The 21,608-nt window shown below is 48.0% G+C and overlaps 1 protein-coding gene and 1 long non-coding RNA gene across 9 annotated transcripts in view; both read left to right on the top strand.

The window, feature by feature from the left end:
- The first annotated feature begins 8,183 nt into the window (after positions 1-8,183).
- LOC135919273 (uncharacterized) lies at positions 8,184-13,409 on the top strand. Its single transcript, XR_011507121.1, has 2 exons — positions 8,184-8,391; positions 13,135-13,409. It is a non-coding gene; the product is annotated as an uncharacterized lncRNA (long non-coding RNA).
- A 5,075-nt stretch (positions 13,410-18,484) lies between these two features.
- Positions 18,485-21,608, top strand: part of LOC135919267 (neprilysin-2-like) — a 55,851-nt gene continuing 52,727 nt past the window's right edge. For all 8 annotated transcript variants that reach the window (XM_070521805.1, XM_070521804.1, XM_070521799.1 and 5 more), the window contains exons 1-2: positions 18,485-18,582; positions 21,429-21,605. In XM_070521805.1, the coding sequence (XP_070377906.1) occupies positions 18,559-18,582; positions 21,429-21,605 (201 nt within the window). In that variant the 5' untranslated portion in view covers positions 18,485-18,558. The remainder of the gene's footprint in view (positions 18,583-21,428; positions 21,606-21,608) is intronic.

Below are 21,608 nucleotides of genomic sequence, written 5' to 3'. Positions count from 1 at the left end.
ACATTACGAGCAAAAGTTGCACGGCTGTTCTTTTCACATTGCATAACGCAGAGTAACGTGTGCCGCATCCAAACTTATCAAGCTTATGTTTGTTATTGTGGACACAAGATCTTAGCCTGTTGGAGCAAAAAGAAAAAAGAAAGAAACTGTCGGCCCCTACACTCACCGAAGCTGGCGCGCATGTTGTCCACTGCAGTGCAAATTATGTCTCTCCTGAAATGAACGTTTGAAAGCAAAACGAAACCTTTATTACATTCATCAGGATATTCACTGATAGCACAACAAAGCAACCGCAGTTTGCACGCGTGATTTTTCCTCGTGTAACGCAGGGGTAATAGCTTCACTAAAGCTGGGCTGCGCGTAGGATCTGCATTATTGCTTCGCTCCATCGCTTCCAGTGTGGCCCTATAATACAACTTCTTTTGAAGCCATTTGCTCACCCTCCAAGTTTCGCAGTTATCAGGAATTCCTGTGTTACCAAGGGAGGCGGACTTTATTCGCCTGACCAATCGCCAATTAGCAAGATTCACTGATACGCATTGTTTTAATTATTCACCTTACGCTACGTGTCGCCCAGATTGAAGCCGACCGGTAGGGATGTCACGTTTGCGCAGCAGAAACCTTAGGACTAACGCCACTTTCGAAATGTGCGACAATTAAAGGCACTGCAAAATGCATGTCCTTGCAGTCTGCAGTTCCTCCACAACCGCCCCTCCAGCAGTTCACTACGATCCTAACTAGGGAACCCGCGCATCTCTTTAATCGTACTTTGTTGGACGAATACCTTAAAAGTGGTTGCACTTCATGTTAAAGGGACACTAAAGGGAAAGATTATTTCTTCTGCATCAGTAAATTACCGTTCTACAACACCAAAAACACCACTCTTACAACGATAAGACGTTTGGTAAGCCAGAAAAAGCGCAAGAACGAAATACGGGTGGCGACGCCTACCTAAGTTCCCGCACCTGGGGGCTGTGACGTCTTCGATTTTGATGGCATCTTCTAGGGCCTATTAATTATATATTGCGGTACAGGTTGACTACATTGTGTTCTAAAGGAACCAAATATTAAACATGGAAAGTTTCGGGAACCTTTATTCAGCCAACGCGGCCCAAATACGAGAACATACTTTGGGATCCCTGACGTCACGCTGATGTACCGACGCTAAGGTTTCGGCGCGAGATTTAAATACTGATACTTGGACCTTCATTTTCTCATCTAATAATCAAACTATTCTTTTGAAATGACTGCCTGCAGGGTTCTCAAGCAATGCTTCATTAGTCTAAACTGATTTATTGTTTCGCTTTAGTGTCCCCTTAAGCTGATGTGACTGCGCTACTGACCGCCTTCAATTTCGCAATTGCCAAACGTGGCCTAAGCTGGATGATTAAAAAGTTAATTAGTGAACTTTATTAACTACCTACTCGGAAATCGAGCATTCTGACGCGGCTGATTTCCCTTCGTCGTGAAATTCACCTTGAGAGGCTTGAAATAGCTTTTTCCTAGAGATTTGCGAAACGTCGTTTCGAAAAAGGAGAGGAAAAGAGACGCTACATTCGCGTGAGTTCCATAATGAGGAACTATATCGTGGTATAACCGGGGGGGGGGGGGGTATAACTGAGTAAGTACTCGTGCTATCTTCGTACTTGTACTCACTTTTCTTTCCGCGTTTTTTTTTTCACCTCGATACGAGCATGCACCAATCGTCTAACAGTTTGCTGAAATTTAAAAAAAAAGTAATGTATAAACTATGTCCGCATTGCTATAGAAAGTGGCAGCCAACGACTGAGGGCAGTGCGAAAGCATGTCACCCCCATAAGAATACGCCGTAAATGACCGCACCCTTTCATTCTAGTCCTTCGCAGCGGGGCCTGTTCTAGGCCTATGACATGTAGCGTCCAATACGCACATACGGCAGCGACAGCGGTACAGACACGGACACACGCTGTGCACAATACGCGGTTGTTGTTGATGTTGTTGTTTTCAAACCGCGCGTCAATTCACCGGGCGGCACTCACACATCTTCGTCCCACGCAGCGTGCGCGCGACTTAAACGCGAAATGTGGTCCTTGCCGCTTCGTTTCTTTTCTCTCTCTCTCTCTTTAGCGGCTCATTTGAGGGCATTAGAAGACGGTGGACGCGTCGCCTATACGCTTCCGGAAGACAACGCCCACTCGTCCGCTGCGATAAGCAAGCGTCCCAACCCACCGCGAGAAAGAAACGCTCCAAGGACGGCGCGCCGCGACTCGACGACCGCTTTTGACAGCTCGCTCGTGGCGCGCCTAGCGGAGAAGAGAGGCATTAGTCGGTAGTAGGTGGCGCCACTCCCAGCGTGCGGGAGGGCACCCGTCCGGGCTTCTTCCAAGCCGGCTCAGCCATAACATATATTTTTCTAGGTGGCTTTGGACATAAGCCGCGAACCCATGTCCTGTGCGAGCGTTTAGCTCTCGCGGGAGCGTTCGAGTGACAGTGACGTCTCTATGCGTCGTGCGGCCATATCGGCGTTGTGGGCGTGAGTGCAAGGCGTTTGTGGCATGCTGTAGTAGCGCCGCTATGCGGTAAGCCGGCGCGTGCGACAGTTAAAGTGGTTGGAGATGGAGGGGACGGGTAGGTGGTGTATGAGGAGGCAGCGAGTGAAGTTTGGAGGTGGGCGATGGTGAACAACACTTGGCAACACCCATGCACTTGCTAGGCGACTATCTGCACCCAGCCTAAGAGCGCGCGAAGACCCGCCATTGTGAAAGGCGCCGGGTGACAAGTGGATAGACAGACAAAGCAAATAGCAAAAGAAGTGAGAAAAGTCGGGCGAGCTGTCGATGCAGTGATGGCGAGAACCAGCATTAAACAAAAAAGAAGAAGAACAAGACAACTAAAATGAATCTGCATGGTAATATGTATTCCAAGACGGATTCAGAAAGGGACGCCACATTATGAGTACCCGGGCTTGCCTCAACGACTGTGGCTTACGTGGAAATTCCGCGATTCGGCGTGTATACTGTGGGCGCTTGTTTGTTGCGCTGATAAACATTTGGAAAGAATGAAGGAAAACATCAAGCCGGAGCCAGCAAACGTTTCGAGAAGGAAACTTGTCTTCATCGGGGCTAGTAGAAACGTTTCGGTTGAAGAAGAATCATATAATTTGTTCCCTGGCTAGTTGGTGCTTGATTGTTCTGGAAAGCCCAGTATTTGCAGCGTGATTATGGAAGTCCCGTGGGAAGGCGCACAGCGATATACACGAGTGCATATGCACTCGTCTCTTCCTTGTCCTTTGCGCTGTTAAAAAAGAAAACAAAAATCAAGTGTGCACTGTGTTTTGTGTGCAGCCACATCTCCTGTGTATATTCGCTGAAGAACAATGACAATTCAATTTTTCAATGATTAAGGCATGTCCTCCACTCAAAACGTTGGCTGTCGACGACAAATGCACTTGTCAAAAATAAAAAATAACTGAAGGAGACAAGTCCGCTAATGAAAACTGCAGACGAAGACAAGTCCCTTTATCTATACGTTGGCTGACAAATACAAGTCCTATAATAAAGACGTCGCCTTTCGAAGTCCTGCAGTCAGTGAATTGGAGGACGAAGACCGTTGGCTCTCTTTGTCAAAACGTCAAAAGACTATAGTACAGGGTCCTGTAATCAAAGAAGTTCGCTGAGAAAAACAAGTCTTTTTGTCGGAACGCTGACTGACGAGGTCCCTTTTTCAATGTAATTGACGACAGGATGAAACTCTTAGTCCTCAATCGCCTTCTATAGAAGTGCTTTACATGACTAATCTGACTCACACAAGCGGCTCTGCTAATTATTTGATATCTCAATCGATGCTTCGCCTTTCGGACGAAACTGTGGCCTTTTCTGGCCACCGGCCACGCTGAAAGTGCAAATTTGTTGTTGACCTATGTTGACCTACTCCAACTGAACTCCATACTCAGTGACTTCTGTAGCTGGCCGCGTTTGAAGAGCGTAAACATCAACTTCTCTTCTTGTCTCGGGTTGCACCACCCCACTGGAAAACAACCACCAGGACCAGCCAGGACACCATTGCGGCTCCATTTATATTGCATAAAGGCAAGACGTACAGTGCCCTATAGTGTGATTGTGGTTAAGTGTGCTGGTGGGTAGTGCGGTGGTCAGCAGTAGACCATGGGCCTCTGTCCACTCGGTGGTACAGCATCAGCCAGTACCTACACATTTAAAAGAGCCAAACAAAAAAAGAAAGAAGGTGCCTCGCGTAAGGTGCCTTCCGTAAGGTGCCTCGCAATCCGGCCACTCCGTGAAAGAGCTACTGTGTCTTTGTGCCGAAGCCTGCCTTGGTATCGCGTGGACAACGCTCGGCACGGTCGGTCTGTTTGTCGCAGAAACAGTGGCACCAAACCACAGCATGCGCTTCGTCTTGTGTACCATCGAAATGGGGCGTACATCACCTTCAGAGTGCTTCCCTCAGAGAACTTCAAAACACCGTCCGGAAAACAAATAAACGCAATAGAAGTTTACGAATAATCTCACGGGAAAAAAAGCCTGGTAAGCTGGATGGCGGAGAGATGTCGTTTCCGCTACGTCTCCCGCCGAGGCCATCACTGTAGTGTTGCTGTCTACAACGCTTCTGCAAACTTTCGTTTCTATTCCTCCCCCCCCCCCGACCACAAGCAACAAACAGTAAAGCGCTACACGCGTTCTCTTACATGCATGCCGCCTAAACTTCGCGCCAGAGAGACGCGGGAAAGGGGGGGTGGGGGTGGGGGGAAGTAAATAAATAAAATAAAGCAAGAAGAAAGGAAACACAGCGTACAGAAGAAACGAAAGCGCTCGTCCGTCAGAAAGGTGTTCGAGCTGAGGTGTTAAACGTCGCGACCGAGTGTCAATCACGCGCCAGCCCGATGATGGATCACCGAAGCTGCGGCGGATCGACGGCAGGCGGTGGCCCTGTCGCCTTTCCTCCCTCCACCTGCGCGCTGCCCTCCTCCTCCTCCGTGCCGCCCTCTGGCGTGCGGCACGGGGCGCTTCGAGGGCACTCAACGGCTCAAGCCGTGAGTGCATGCTACGGTACCCGACTGTGAGGAGTCGCAGATTGTTTCTCAGCGGTGGCGTTGCGCCTACCGAGCAGCTTGTCGCTGTTGTTTGTGCTGCCTCTAACGCAGCTAACGCCTCCGCGCTTCTTCACCTCCCCACCCCCCCAACAAACGTCGCCCGCGTGTTCTCCGCCCGACCTCTCCCTCGCATTATGGCACGACCCGTTTTGAAGCTCCCGACGGCAACTTAGCACCGGCCCGAGTGAGACGCAGATTGTTTCTCGATAACCGTTTGTTCATTTGTTTTCTTTCTTTTCCTTTTTTCGCCTCTGAAGGTGCTAGTTGCTGCGGTGCCGCTGCGGGGCAGATGGATCGGTGATCGGATGGATGGATGGATCGGATTGGATCGGCTCGAATACACGCGCACGTCGGTTCAAACTAGCAGACGAACGGATGCGCACACACACACACAGCAGACGGACAGGCGTATGGGGGTCGTGCCGCTATTTCGCACCTCGGCAACGAACCGTGTCCAATTTACGGGCGCTCTTCGCAGGTTTCCGACGACTCGTTGTGTTTCTTTCTGTTGAGTTTTGCACCGTGCTCTCGTCGACTTCCCACAGATGCAGCCAACCCGATTACTATCGCTTTTTTTGTTTTCATCTTGCTTCGCGGTGCGTGTCTCTATCGCCCGCTGCGGGTGTTTCGTCACTATCCAGTTTCTCGGTTATCCAGAAGTTTGCAAGCGAAAAGCAGCCGTCTGCATGCGAACAGTGTATACAGATGAGACGGAAGACGCTCGCTAGGTGGCGCTGCGGGCGACAAGAAGAGAGGAAACCGAGAACGTGGTTGTTCCACTCCTTTATAAACACAACAGCTAGCGCTTCGTAGAGCGGCTGACAAAAGACAAAGCAGGTGGTTGCGGTGCTGGCGCAGCTGAGAATGTCGGGCGAACAAGAGCTGGGTGGCTGGCGTGGTTTTGTTTCCTTTTGCTCGAATGGTAGAGCGCTTGCCACGCAGTGAGACCGAGTTGCCGAAACTATGCAGTCCGCTCTATCGTGGCGCGATGTAATGCAGTCCAGAATAAAAGAAACTAAAACGCATTCGAATATATAAGCTTCATTCACAATTACCCAAATATATTGAGTCTTCCATAAATAGAAACGCCAGGTATACATGTATATTGCAGTTGCTGTCGCTATCCAGCTTCTCCTCTGCAATGTTGCACTGAGGTAACATTTTCGAGTGGATTCAACTTCGTTTAACTCTTGCAAGGATTAAAATCCTGGTCGATTCACAAGCCACTACACGCGTCGGCTACGGCGATGTTCTGAAGAAATGTCGATTTTGCTACAACGCAAGGGTGGCACCCACTGATCTGTGGTGGTGTCTTCCGTCAACGGAACGTACCTTTACCCCGTAGCGATGACAGATGGCGCCGCTATTCCGTTTCAGAAAAATCGCCATTTATGAGCGTCGTCGCCGCAGGTGCCACCCATTTCACTTTATTGTGAACGAAACAGTAATTCAATGCTCGAAAACGTGGTACTAAACTGAACCAGCTGCTAAATTCCACCTCTGCGCAATCTGAGAGGAAATCAGACAGCGGTTCTGCCGGAAGAGTGTTGTACATCTGTTCAAGAAGTTAATAATCTCACGCTAGCGTCGACCGACATAGAATTGATGTATGTGCTCCCTACGAGAGCATAGTTGCCACCATCCACAGGTCCACCATCTCGCTCGCAAAATGAACCATGGTTTTGAGGGAAAGCCACACGTCACGTTCGCAGGAGCCGGGCTCGTCGGTCAATGAACGACCGTAGTCGACCTTATCTAAGGCACGAGGTCACGGGATAGAATCCCGGCCACGGCGGCCGCATTTCGATGGGGACGAAATGCGAAAACACCTGTGTGCTTAGATTTAGGTGCACGTTAAAGAACCCCAGGAGGTCCAAATTTCCGGAATCTCGCACTACGGCGTGCCTCATAATCAGATCGTGGTTTTGGCCCGTAAAACCCCGTAATTTATTTATTTTTTCAGGTAGCCGCGTGGTCTACCCGCTTCATTTGGGACAATCGAAGGTCACTTCATTACAAACTTGCGCATATCAGCTATGGTATATAGTTGCTCAATTTCTTATGAACGAATAGACATATTCCGTTGCATTTCCTAGGTCTTCGCCTAGCGGTGCATAATGCAAGCCAGACGAAAACTCAGCATGCCCCAATTAAATGGGAAAGCATTCACCCAGTTCACACTAAGAGAAAAAAAAAGGAAACTGGACCGATAACGTAAAATGTCGGGTACACAACCGGTGCACCATTATATCTAAAGAATGGGTGTCAAGGGAAGGGAAGCGCAATGGAGGAACGGAGAGAACTAGGTGGGTGATGAAATTAGTAACTTTGTGGGCGCAAGTTCGAATCAGCTAGCGGGAGACCGGGGTAATTGGAGATCGAAGCCTTCGTATTGCAGTTGGCTTAAAATTAGGCTGATGATTATATAGTTCGTATGCCACCTGCGGCCAATCGTGTTTCAGCCACCTTTATTTTCATTTATTTATCATTTCTCTAATTGAGTTTACAAGCACAAGCAATTGCCCCTATACTGTCGTTGGTGTCCTTGTTTGTTGGCTACCTTGATATGACTGATGAAAATCGGACCCCTCGGTTTCCTTTCTTCTCGTACAGTGTATATATATATATATATATCACATGTTTATAAATGATAAATGTAACAAACCGATGTAAGTCTTTCAATATTCCCACCGCTGTCCTGCAGTAGAACCACTCGCGAAAAAGTTCCTTGGCACGGCCCTGCTTCCACTTAATAGCTTCTTTCAATGTACAATATCGAGAGGTCCACTGAAGCAGGTGGAGCGCTAACTGTTGCTTGGGGATTCTACATTTATCACACATCTTCCGCTGGCTTTATATACTTACGGAACAAATGCTACAGGTGAAAAGTGCGCGCATACAGTCGAGCTATAAAAAAAGGTTTTCTTGGAAAGTCTCACGAAGGTTTCTTCTCGCGCGCAGCAGGCGAGGCTGTACTGAATCTCACGCTGGCGTCACGCATCGCAAGAGTGCGCAGAACAATGAGCCGAAAAGTTACCGTTAATGGGAACTCAACGCGTTTTACGAGCATTCCGCGAATTCCGTCCAGCGCGTGCTTTCTCGTTCGAGCTAAGCATTCAGATAATCGCAGGCGATCTCCGCGGACTACAACGAAAGGTTTTCACAACTCGACCGGCACGTGACTGAGTGCTCCTTGTTTGTCCTTCGCGGGGTCCAGTTGTTGTCCAGGACGTCGTCGAACGCAAAGAGCATGACTCGCGGGCGCTTGTGGTGTTTCGTCGGTTTTCTCTGCGGCGTCGGCTCAGGTACGCGTATTCACGTGCTCGGAGAATGGATGTCGTCGCGCTGGACACGTGACATGCTGGCGACATTGTCCGTTTTCTTTAGCGCAAATTTGTTCCCGATTTTTTTTTTATATATATAGCGAAGCATTCTTTGCAGCATTCCGGGCACTTAGCGGCAGTTAGGTACATGTTTTGGTCGCGACTTCTTTAGGGACTCTTCAATAAAAATTAACGTTTCCTTCGGTGGAATTCGTGCCATGGACTCCTAGCGCAGAATCCCACTGCCCTGCCTAGTATATAGTGGCAGAGTCGTTTAATTTATCAGGCCCCAGACACACGCCTATTTCTTTTGTGTCAATGTTAACTAACCCTCAGAGACTCGACAGGTCTATTCGTCACGTCGTACAGTAACAGTGAGCTTTTTGCGGCGTTGCAACCAAGGAGGTTAAAGAAAAGCAGTCTTTCTTTAACCTCCTTGGTTGCAACCATCTGGAAAGAAAAAAATCGGCTTCACTTCTCTACGGAAGCGACAGCGAAGCCACAGACACAGCGATGCCAGGCGCGAATAATTGTCATCCTTAACGCCACTCGTGTGCGTGACATCGCATAGTAACAAGTTGGTTATAGAATCGACAGACGGTGCGCTTTGAGACGATGTGCGACACTGCGCCGCCTACAGAATCAGTTTGCCTTTGCCGATACTTGTAATGTGATCCTTCTATGTGATCCTTCTATGTGATCCTTCTATCGTGATCCTTCTATGTGAGCCTTCTATGTGAGCCTTCCATGTGATCCTTCTATGTGAAGGAAAAACCGGCATTTCCATCACAGTGCTGGCTACCGGTTCGACCCCCAGACCGCGCAAGCTTGCCCTTTGCCGGTTTTCTGGTTGTCCTTTCGGTAGCCACGTAACTTCCATCGCAAGTGTTCTGTCGGGCGTTCATCACACCGCGAACAACTGAACTGCTGCAAGCGGATTCAAAATATAATTACTTAAACTGCTGGCTGTCATGAAAGTGTCGGCTTATGTCTAGCTCTGCTATTTCTGGCTACGCTATTTCATGAACCAATTTGAGAAATTCTTGTGGTAGAAAGCTCCCTAGAAGGCACGTAATAACTTCCAGCGTATAACCAAATTTGCTATGTGATATAAAATGTAAAAAAAAAATTGCTCAGGCCAGTTGGAAATTTCCAATTGGAACGAATTGGATATTCTCGATTGTGCTTCGGCATACCCAATGGTAGAATGCAACAAGTCTAATTGGACAAGTTGGTTTTTTACACAATTGAACCAGATAGCTCTTTGAATTGGACTCGTTCGGACCAACATGAAAAGCAAAAGAAAGGGAAAGAAAATGCAAGACTAGATGGGCCCTAAGCTTAATATGACACGGATATACTTCGAGTCCTTTCGAGAAGCATACTCATCCATGAACACACTACGGATATTCTCTTCGTTGGCATAATCAAAATTCACCACTTCACCATGAGAGACACATGCCGGGTGCCATATATATTAAAGAAGTTTGGCGGACGAAGTAGAGCCAGTGGTCCATGAGAAATTAGCAAAATTTCAAGAGAGATTTTCATCTTGACAGACAGCTAAATGCTTCCTTTCCATGAATCACGCTAAAATGCAATGGTCTTTTACTTGAAAATTTACATTATAATTGTGTTATTCTTATTATTATGATTATCAACTATTTTGTTGGTTCACGACATTACTGACCTAGTGATTTCCAGTTCGGTCCAGTTGGGACCAATTGGCACACCAAGCTCTAGTGATGTACAACTGGAACCAGCTGGACGTCTCCTGATGCCCAATCGGAACCAACTGCACTTCTCATCAAGCCCAACTGGAACTTGGACCTCCCATGATGTCCACTTGGAACCAGTTGGGTCCCACTGAAAAATTCAACTAGACTCAATGGCTTTTTTTTTTCTGACTGGGTGGTGAAGGGCCTTTTAAATCTTTCATTTTCATTTTTCTTTCTTCACAGCTGTCATCTATCAGTCCAGGCGCAACTTCTGCTTCTGCCCGATACGTTTTCTAGGCGAACGCACCCTATTGGCCCTTATCGCTTCACGTGGTACGTCCACTTTGTTCCGCATGAGCGAAATTGACGCCCATTGTTCGTGCATTTGCCCCTACACATCCCCGGGGTACGGATACGTCGCTCAATGGGTTGTTGGCTATGGCCAGTGATCGTGTTATCAACTTTTCAGGATAGGCGACTCTCCTTCACTTCACTTTCCCCTGTTAATAACAGTTTCCCGTATCTTTCCACGGCTTTCTCCTTCTACACCGCACAACTCACCAACTCAGCAGTACCCCGAGCGCTGCTGCCACCTCTTTCACTGTCCAGCAACTACAATGTACGGTCTGTGGCCTCCGCAATTCGCTCCGGCGCGCCGCCGGAGCCGATCGCGGAGGTCATGTACGATCTAACGCCCTGCGCGCAACACTTTTGCCATCTCTCGGCCTTCCCTGTAACTTTTCCAAAACTGTTGCGGAGTAGTATTTTCCTAGAGAAACGAGATGGCGCTTTCGGCGGCGCGCCCCGTGTTCTTGACGTTGAAAGGGCTGTTTACGCTGCTTACCTTTAAACCATCGCCGCTTCTGCCCTGCTACTATGCGATCAGCTGTCAGAAATACAACTGCGAGATCTTCGATGCCCTGTGGTCCATTCATGCTCCAAAATGTGGAACAGTGGATGGAATACTTGCGCAGTAGTTTGCGGCAAGAACGGCGAGTGGCATATTATGGAATATAGAATGAATATGTGCGGCCAAATTCACTGACCGCTGATGCACAAGGACGGCCTGTGATGCCTGCCCTCCACGATGGAAGGCGTTCCTCTAGGATTAAAATAATAATAACGGATCCGCCAGCGTTGCATCGCTACTCCCAAAAGAAATTACTTGAACGCAGGAACATCGGCAAGAGTGAGTTCCGCTGGCTGCACAGTGATAAATGAAAGAAATAGAGCCGCTTCCTGGTATAATAAGTTTATCGCACGTTATTTACAATCAGGCACCCCAAATCACACTTGAACCTCCGCCCAACCTACGGTTAAACCCCCCCCATATATATATATATATATATATATGGCAGGTAGCATAGCACGCTGTGTCACTCTGAGAGCGGGAGTTCTTTATTTATTTATTTTTTCGCGCTACCACGATCATTCGCGTTCAAATTGTGTGTGACATCGGAAATGGGTACTATTCGGTACTATATATGGATGCAGCGCCCTGCCTGCTCTCTTCAGACTTCATCTGAAGACACATAATCGCAACAATATTTAACATACTGTTGGCGCCCTCTGGCACGACCACTAGAAGAAAAGTGCTGTTGCCACAGGCAACGCGCATTTCCCGTTTAGTCTCGAAGGTATAGGCAAATGCTCACGCGCTCACGTGACTTCTTTTCAAGCACTCATTGGTGTACGTGGATGCTACAAACAACTACGAGTTTGCCAACAAAGTGTTTTATCCGTTCCTAATGCTTTATTTTAACTGTATTTGCGAATGATTCATAAAGCACTGTTTAAAAGCATAAACTTACTAATTAGATGAATATGAGAATGTGACCGTTGCTTTATATTATTGGTAAACGAGGCGGTTCGTTACTCCAAGTCAATGCTCGACAAATATCCGACATTCAATTCACTTCTTTTCCCTTACTATTTCGTTCGTTTTTACGTATCTGCAGTATGTACTGGTAGTAATTGATAGCTAGGAGAGTCCTTGGCCTTGCAGTAAACGTAAATTCGGCGAGTGATCTTGATAGCGATGAATAGTACTATCTTTAATAGTAGCAGCACTCAGGCAGTAGCACTTGCCGTTATGTTTTCTCTTGCGATATGTTATCCTGGCAGTAGTATATACTATTTCTCTGAAGCAGAAGTAGTCTAGTAAAACATGTTGTTGGGCTAGTTGGCGCATTGTATTTAGGAAAACACCAGCCGAAAAAAAAAGACCACAGGAAACATACAAGAAGAAAGGAAAGAGGCTGGAAAAAGCCTCCTTCCTGTCTTCTTGTATATTTCCTGTGTGCGTCTTTTCTTGGCTGGTTTTTTCTTAAATACAGCAGTAGTAGTAGTAGTAGTAGTAGTAGTAGTAGTAGTAGTAGTAGTAGTAGTAGTAGTAGTAGTAGTAGTGGTGGTGGTGGTGGTGGTGGTGGTGGTAGTAACTGCAGTGGGCATTCGTACTGGGAATAACGTCTTCGCTTATACAGTAATCGTAGTGGTAGTAGTTGAAGCAACATCAGCGCAAGCAAGTAGCATTAGCGTAAGCCAGTAGCTTTCAACTTAGCAGTAAGTAAGTAGCAGTAACTTCAATAAAGTGCACGATGCTTTTTTTTCCAGATATGTGCTCTCTTGTTTATGAGCTCATTTCCCTTATTGTTCTGGTATTTTTTTAGTATTGTTTAGTACTTGTACTGGAGTGGCAACATTATTTTTCATTGTTTATTAAAGGAACTGTATCGTTTTTCTTTTTCTAACATGTACATCCGAGACCTTGTTATTTTGTACAATGCTTTTAATACTTGTATAAGGTATGTATACATTTTTCCACTGTCAATTATTAATGTATGTCTATTATGCTTTTTATATGCTCTCTATACTCTTTCAATCTTATTGTAACGCCCCCCTTACCCAACGCCTCCTACGAGGCCTGTAAGGACATTGCTAATTAAATAAATAAATAAATAAATACTAATGAGCCGCGCCAACCAATGGCATTCCGTGCACGGCGCAGTGTCCGGCCAGCGAGCCTCCTGCAACCTGCCGCTGGACATGGGCCACTGCGTCGAAGTGATGACCATGTACTTCTACGACAAGTTCTCGGGTACGTGCCGACCTTTCTCCTACGGAGGACTCGGGGGCAACGACAACCGCTTCGCCGGCTTCGGCGACTGCATGGACAAGTGCCACGACGTGGGCTGACAGCTGCGCCGTGCTGGGAGGCGTCGTACGTGGCGCCCTCTCTGCTGGACGACCGTACGAATAAAGCGATCCATCTTGCGGCTAACTGTAGATGGCTCAAATAGCTGAAAACGGAGAGAAGCAGGTAGAGGACCCGATATACCCGGGAAAAGGTCCATGTTTCCGATGAATGACTATGCCATGGACGACAACTCCAAAATAAGCTAAAGGCTGATCGGCGGAAAACTATACGGCTGAAAGCCCGTGCCGGGCCAAGTGCCGGTCTGCCAATTGCGCTCTGTGGCACCGACGCCCGCACCATTGGTCACCACCCGCCGTGGTTGCTCAGTGGCTATGGTGTTGGGCTGCTGAGCACGAGGTCGCGGGATCGAATCCCGGCCACGGCGGCCGCATTTCGATGGGGGCGAAATGCGAAAACACCCGTGTGCTTAGATTTAGGTGCACGTTAAAGAACCCCAGGTGGTCAAAATTTCCGGAGTGTTCCACTACGGCGTGCCTCATAATCAGAAAGTGGTTTTGGCTCGTAAAACCCCAAAGATTATTATTATTACCATTGGTCACCAATCGCCCCTTCCGGAGCGCGTTGATGAGCCTGCTCTAGTAAGACGCGGATAACAGGTCAACGCGCCGTGATGGTGCTTTTGTGTCATTCACAGACACACACACACACACACATATATTCAGTCAGACATTCGGCGCAGCCCATCCCAAAGGCGAGTGTAAATGAAACAGGAAAGAATTACGAGACGAGATTAAGTGTGTTGGCCACTCGTGGCGAAGTCTAGCAAGCTGAGAAGTCGGGGTTCACTCATGGCACTTTTCGCGGGCAAATTAATCTACAAAGAAGTGTATTCTTCGCGAGCGCTCATTACGGCCAAGTACAGTGTAAAAGAATTTACACCCTTAAATGTGAAAAAGGGTGTAAATGTGTCTATAACTCACACCCTTGGGGTGTTATCTATATTACGGACCCCCTAAGGGTGTGAGTTATAGACACATTTACACCCTTTTTTGCTTTTTAGGGTGTAAATTATTTTACAGTGTAGTCCCGGAGGAGGTGGCGCATGGGGCATGTGGAGACACTGGATTCCGGATGGCTAATGTCGTCCTCTCTGTGGCTGGAATCGCCCTCCTCTGTCCGTCTACATCGTCGCTTTCTTAATTCACTTGGTCGGAACATTGGGAATGCAATTAAGTGATGCAAAACTACGGATACTACTATTGACACTATCCGTATTCTAGTCTTTATCGAACCGTGGATAGTACAAAAACTATCGATAGCAAATTACCTATACAGTACAATCAAGCGTACTAATTACGTTAGTACTATGGATAGTGCACTGCCCATAAAGTAACATCAGGCGACGCGCCACGCGGAAGCACTGCGACGTAATCTTGATGACATCTCGCTGTTAGCAATTTCATGAACTGCAGCGTTAGTAATTGTCACTTATCTAAAAATTTTTGGTGCTATAATGCCGCTAGCCAGGAATTGCAAGGTTTGATCACCCTGTCAATAGCGAAGGATCGCCATGCGGGCGATAGTACCATCGATATTACCAATGTAATGGCTGGTTTTTGGCACACTATCGGTAGTTTCATATCGAAATACCGTAATAATATGAATGTTCACATCGATAGTAATAATATTGATAGTCTTTCTTGCACTATAGATAGTTGAAGAGAAACCGATACACTCTAAAAACAGTTGCACCCACTGAGGTGTGTATATCTGCCACACAACAATAGTCGTCATCTGGCTTGCGTTTCCTTTCTTGAAAACGCCGCCCTCGTTACTTTCCCGTTGAGAATGCTCAGTCATGCTGATAAGACGCATGCCGTTCGCGACTTGGAAGTATTAAAGAAAGGAAATGCGGGCAAGACAGATGACGATTATTGTTGCACGGCAAAATACGCACCCCAAATGGTGCAGCTGTTTTTAGAGGGTACTCCCTACACTCTTAGGCAAAGTTACACCCTTTGGGGTGTATCTCTGCCAAACAACGATAATCGCCACCTGCCTTGCTTGCGTATCGTCTCTTGAAAACGCCGCGCCCGCTACTTTCCTGTCGGGAATGCTATGTAATGCTGATAACACGCATGCCGTTCGTTACTGGAAAGTACCGGGCTCACCGCGTTAAAGGAAGGAAATGCGGACAAGACAGATGACGATTATCGTTGTGTGGCAAAGGGGTGTAATTTTGCTTATGAGTGTAGAGTCAATTTGTCAATAATTTTGCCCTCGTCACTGGAGTGCAAAAAAACCTTTCCGATTGCTTGCTGCAATGCGGTATTGTGGCGCCATCTGGCAATCCAAATATGTACTCTGCGAACGACGGTTGTTGCCTCGGAGATTCCAGTGTCGCCATGTAACACTGCTCTTTCAGCCCTGTTCACCTATCGCCCTCTCAAGACAAGGATTTCCGGATTTTCCCCCTGCCCTCCCTTTTCTCGCTTTTTGGTGAAAACTTAAAAAGAACTGTGGATTAATTTTTTAAAAATAAATTTGGTCCACTGGAGGCCGGCGTGCTGGCGGCGTGTTCGTATCGAAAAATCAGCAACGCAATCTGCATCGCAAACCCGAATTTTAAGGCAAAGGGTTCTTTGCCTGCTTTCCCGGATTCCTCGCGGCTGCCTAGTTGCAGAGTGCTGTTCGGTCGGTCGCTATCTAAGCGTATGTATTGCCGATATATATGCGAATGTTACATGAAACTAACAGCTAAGTGGCTTAAGCAACCTTTGTATGTTGAGCGCATGTGCGCAGCTCTGTCCTGCGTAACATAATGATTACTACATACAAAAAACATTCACCGACTGTTACGATTCTTATTTCCTAATGCTAAGTTTGAGCGCAGCTGTATGCGTGTTTTCATTTCGCGATATACTGAGGCAAACAACTTGAGAGAAACAGGCAGCATACTCGGCGGTCGTCGAAAATCTGATCTGCGGGTCAAGCGCATCGGCTTTTATTCACGACTCGTCAAAGGTCCCAGTGCAATCGCTGGTGCCGCGTCGCTGCGAGAAAGTATGCGCGATGACTTCTACAAAAGTTTTGCGTGGTTGGAAACCTCGGAAGCAGGTACCACGCTCGAGAAGTTTGATTCTAGCGACTTCACGAACCAAGGCCACAATCTCATAGGTGATGCTAGGCCTAGCGCCTACTCAAGATTTCGAAACAACACGAAAGAGAAAATGAACTGTAGCCACATCCGGCAAACGTTGTTCCTCGCTGAGGATTCTGTAAAGCACACGTCGAGCTGGTGACGTGTGGGTTAGAAGTGATTTTAGAAAAAGGAGACGGAAGAGATGAGTGCAGCGCCGTAACTGTCTCTGACAGGAGGATACCACAACAGCACTGCACGGGGAAGGGGAAATGGGGAGAAAAAGATGAAGCAGAGAAAGACAGAACGTGTTCTAGCCATACGGTATACATTCATACATTGACTGTTTCCCCATGCAAATGGGTTTCTGTTCCTCGGTTCGCTGTCGTTTGAGAATTGTGTAACACTTCAGAGCACACCAAGGTATAAGGCGCCCTGCCGTAGCACTACCAGGCCAAGAACACTCATCAACTCCAGCGATCGCCACAGAGGGCGGAAAATGAGCCGCTGCGCCCAGCGAACTCAATCGCCCCGCGTTGTAAGAGTCAAGGCGCCGCAACAGTTCCTTTTTCTCAGGGCTCTAAGGTATGCTCTTGGAGACTGCTAACCGAGATAGGGATTTTCTTAAAATCTTGGGAACAGGTTAGAAACCATGAGGCGCCTGCTCCACCAGTAGTGTATAAATAAGGAGGAGGGGGGGAGGCATGATGCAGCGCTTCCGTTTCTTCTACTTGCGATAGCATTTTATACGTAGTGCTTCCACAGGATAGTGAAACCGATTGTCCGAAGCCACTTGTACGTCATATGTCACTCTGGGACGTCACTTGATAAGCTGGTGTTTTCATAGCGATGGCAATTGATACTTAAAGGGACGCCGAATGATAATATGTCCAGCTAGTTTGAGAAATTATTTTTCGAGACATCCATCATAGTTTTTTGTGTGCCAATATATAACTGTTGCGCACAAGATTGCCGGCGAAGGTCCACCTGCTGCTCCTCTATGTCCACCTCCGGTGCCGAAACGGAGGAGTTGACCTAATATCCACTTGAACTCACAATATTCCACCCTCGGTGAATCGGCTAGTGCCGACGTCGCGTGACAGATACCAACATGTGGCGCCATTCCGACTTTCCATTTCTGAAACGTAATAGTGAAATATCGATAGCGAAAGTCCCACAAACTGACTATCATCATCAGCAGCAGCACCAGCAGCAGCAGCAGCCTGGTTACGCCCACTGCAGGGCAAAGGCCTCTCCCATACTTCTCCAACTACCCCGGTCGTGTACTAATTGTGGCCATGTTGTCCCTGCAAACTTCTTAATCTCTCATCCGCCCACCTCACTTTCTGCCGTCCACTGCTACGCTTCCCTTCCCTTGGAATCCAGTCCGTGACCCTTAATGACCATCGATTATCTTCCCTCCTCATTACATGTCCCGCTCACGCCCATTTCTTTTTCCTGATTTCAACTAGGATGTCATTAATTCGCGTTTGTTCCCTCACCAAATCTGTTTTCTTATCCCTTAACGTTACACCTATCATTCTTCTTTCCATAGCTCGTTGCGTCGTCCTCAATTTAAGTAGAATCTTCTTAGTAAGCCGCCAGGTTTCTGCCCCGTACGTGAGTACTGGTAAGACGCAGCTGTTATACACTTCGCTATCACTATCACTATCACTATCAGAATGGAACGAAGTACGCCATGACCCGACAAGGCGACGCCAAGCCTTCCAACTCCAATCATCAGTGATCGCCTATCACAAGCGTATTACCTGAAGAAAATCTCAGAGGATGTGTTCTGCTTAGCCTATACCGGAAACATAGAGCCCGAAATTTACTACAGTGCTTCTTTAACATCTGCGTTTACAGAATCACGGACTGCATGTTATTGCAAACAGTTGCAACATCGGATAGACCTATTCTGAGGTTGCAAACTTTGTTTGTCCTTCGTCTCAAGGTACTCGGTGTCGAGTGCTCGCAAAATTTATTGACAGCCTAACCAGCACCAGCGCCATAGATAACCTGCCTTGCGGACACGCGCTGCGAGCGAGTTGAAGCCGAAGAAGAAGAAGAGGAATATCGAACCGGTCCACAACGATTCGAGCTCCCGTCAGCGAAAGGTTTCTGGAGCATCCTGGATGGCACCCTTGAAATCGGCGCCGGTATGTCATACATTATTATTAAACACATTAACACAATGAGCCAATCTTGAAAAAAAGGACCGGTCAGCTCCCGACATTCAATTTCGTTCCATTTGTGTCCATCGGTTTCGACGTGACACGCTCACTATCGGGATAGCATACGGACGCTCGAGGCGTGCTTGCGTGCCATCGCGGTTCGCGTCGTCGGCGTTGTCGTCGCCGTGCTGTCGTGGTATCGACGGCGCATGCGCGCCCCGCGTGCGGAGGGCTAGGAGGTATTCGCAAACGCCCAGTGCATTTGGAGGCAAAAAGCGACGAAGCCAAGTGGCCCCACCGTCACGGTGTGCTCGATCAGTCGGCTGTGCCACAGCCGCAGGGCGGCGTTCTGGCTTCCTCTGCTGGCGCGAGCGCTGTGCAGAGAAAAACATCGCTCTTGCTGCGAGCAAGCTGGGTGCCAACGACACCTTGGTGCACGCACTGGTCCTAGCGCAACGGAGGAGTAACGTTAGGGTAAATCTACGAAATCCTTCCTATGGCGGACACTGATGGTTTTTCTTCGGTCTCACCTCGTGCGCCATCCAGATGCGATGGCCGCAGCGTAGTTGGTTGCGCTTCCTATCGCACCGTGTTTATGAAACGCCTTCGGGGCAACACTACATCTCCCTATCGCATTCAATTAGAAAAGAAAGGCGTTCAGCGAAGCTGCTTTTGCTTTAGTAACCTTGACAGCGACAAATTAATTAGCGAGAAAGGTGGCTTATCGCAGCCTACGAGCTATTATTTGAGTAACGTTGATAGAGAAACCAATATGTGAGAAACGGCTCTATAGGTACAGGCAGTATTGTTCGCAAGCCCCATTTTTCAGTGCCCCATCTGACCGATGCAGATAACCTGCTCATGGTTGTCATTCGCAACTCGATAAGCGATCAGATTTGGAAAAAGTATGTGCCGCTTTTTTGCTAGGTTATGGCAACCTGAAGTTAAGGAAGGTTGATAATGCGTCGATGACAGCTTCCTTCAAATCCTGCTCCGGCGAGCACTGATGGCTTTCCAGCTAAATCGCCTTATTAAAAAAAATTAAATTATGGGATTTTACGTGCCAAAACCCCTTTCTGATTATGAGGCACGCCGTAATGGAAGACTCCGGAAACTTCGACCACCTGGGTTTCTTTAACGTGCATCTTAATCTAAGTACATGGGTGTTTTCGCATTTCGCCCCCATCTAAATGCGACCGCCGTGGCCGGGATTCGATCCCGCGACCTCGTGCTCAGGAGCCCAATGCCATAGCCACTGAGCAACCACGGCGGGTAAATCGCCTTATTCTCAAGCCGGAAAGTGAAGAGATTTGCGGCATCTGTGTGCGCATAAGTGCACCCGATCATCTGACCATTCGCTCGGGTCTTATACAAGAGCACGCTGTCGGAGGAACCGGTATTCCAAACAGGGCAGATATTCACAGCAAGATGCGTGCTTGAAATAACGAAGAGTGGCAGAATAAGAGATGTCCCTAGAGCCTACGAGGACAAATCGCATTGTCGAAACGCTCCCTCCAGAAATATGTATTCGTCTACCAATGTTGATCACTTCTAGGAACACCTCTTTAATAACCTCCTTCACATGCGACTCGCTCGCCAAGCATACCTGGACGCTTCGGGGATATTTAAACACTGTACAGCGACATGCACTGGCAGTCTATTTGGCTGTATTCATAATAATCCTTTCCTGCAGTTAGGGCAACGCATGAAGGTGACAGCACAATGTCACTTGCCCCCGTCGTCTTCTTTTGTCACGGCGAAGTTTATCATGACTACGCTTTGTATTTACACACGTCGTCCTTCTCGGATATTTCGGGCGCGCTCACACTTATCGTGGCCTGGTCGGTCTTATGTTCTATCGGCAGGCCTGCCACACGCCCATGCACGCGAGCTTGTAAGTCCACACGCTTAAACTGTCATTCGCTTGATCTGTCTATAAGATCTTCGTCGAGCAATTGATTTCACGATACTGGATGGAATAACGTAAAGGTTGTTATCTATTTCTTTTCCTCTTCCCTCTTCGTTAGTAGTTTGAGCAGCGCTCGACCTACGTAATCATTACGATCGGCCGGCCGTGACCGGCAGTGTAAAATACAGTAATAGAATCTCTCCAAACAAACCTTACAGTGTACCGGCCATGTAACGCCGGTTTTGCGGGGCAAAGAAAACTATAAGTTGAATGATTTTTTAAACAAGTTATGCAGAAAACATTGACGGTGACTGTCAAGATAAGTGAACACCTCTCTGAATTCAACGGATTATTCGTGAAAATTGCTCCCGCACCGTTACTTCCCTATGCTCCGCAGTAATGGCTGCCGACACGTTGCTGCCCACACTCGCGCTATTGGCGTAACGTTCCTCGTCGGGAATGGCGGCATACACGTTGGCGCCGACCTAATCTCGCGTCGCTTTTTGATATTCGGTGCCTTTTCTCCACGCAGTCCTTGCAACATGCTGAGCCGCCGCTTTCGCCTAACCGTTAGTTCATTGACCCCTAGCGTGACGTCAGCGCCTCTCCGACCAACCAGTGAGGTCTGGAGACACTGGCGCCTTTCCCATTCCCCAGCGACCTACATTCTGCCAGCCGCCTGCGCCTGTTCTAGGCATCCTTTCCCTTCTCCCTACGCTGCTACTGCCTTCACATTATACAAGCGTGGTGGAGCGGTGGAACTCCGACCGCCAAGCACGAAAACGTGGGAAAGGGAGAAAGAAACCTATTCACTTTAATACAAAACTAATGTTGGCGCTCTTTGGGCACACCTGGCTCTTGCGCCATCAAACATCCTTTATTACCACCATCGTCAAAACATTCTATATTCTATCTCGTGCAGGCTCGCGCAGGGCCGGAAGCGTCGGAGGGAACGCTGGCCACGGTCCCGTTCTCGTCAACAGCGGCGAGCGTGTTCTCCACGACAGGAGCCGAAACGTCGACCTGGTCAGCAAGAAGCCGGAGTAGCTCAGTTTCAACGACGCTGACTTCCGCTACCCCGGTTGAAGAACCATCAGGGGTA

This window comes from Dermacentor albipictus, chromosome 7, assembly GCF_038994185.2.
Source record: "Dermacentor albipictus isolate Rhodes 1998 colony chromosome 7, USDA_Dalb.pri_finalv2, whole genome shotgun sequence".
NCBI classification, from domain to species: domain Eukaryota; kingdom Metazoa; phylum Arthropoda; class Arachnida; order Ixodida; family Ixodidae; genus Dermacentor; species Dermacentor albipictus.
This window is presented reverse-complemented; position numbering and strand designations above follow the sequence as displayed.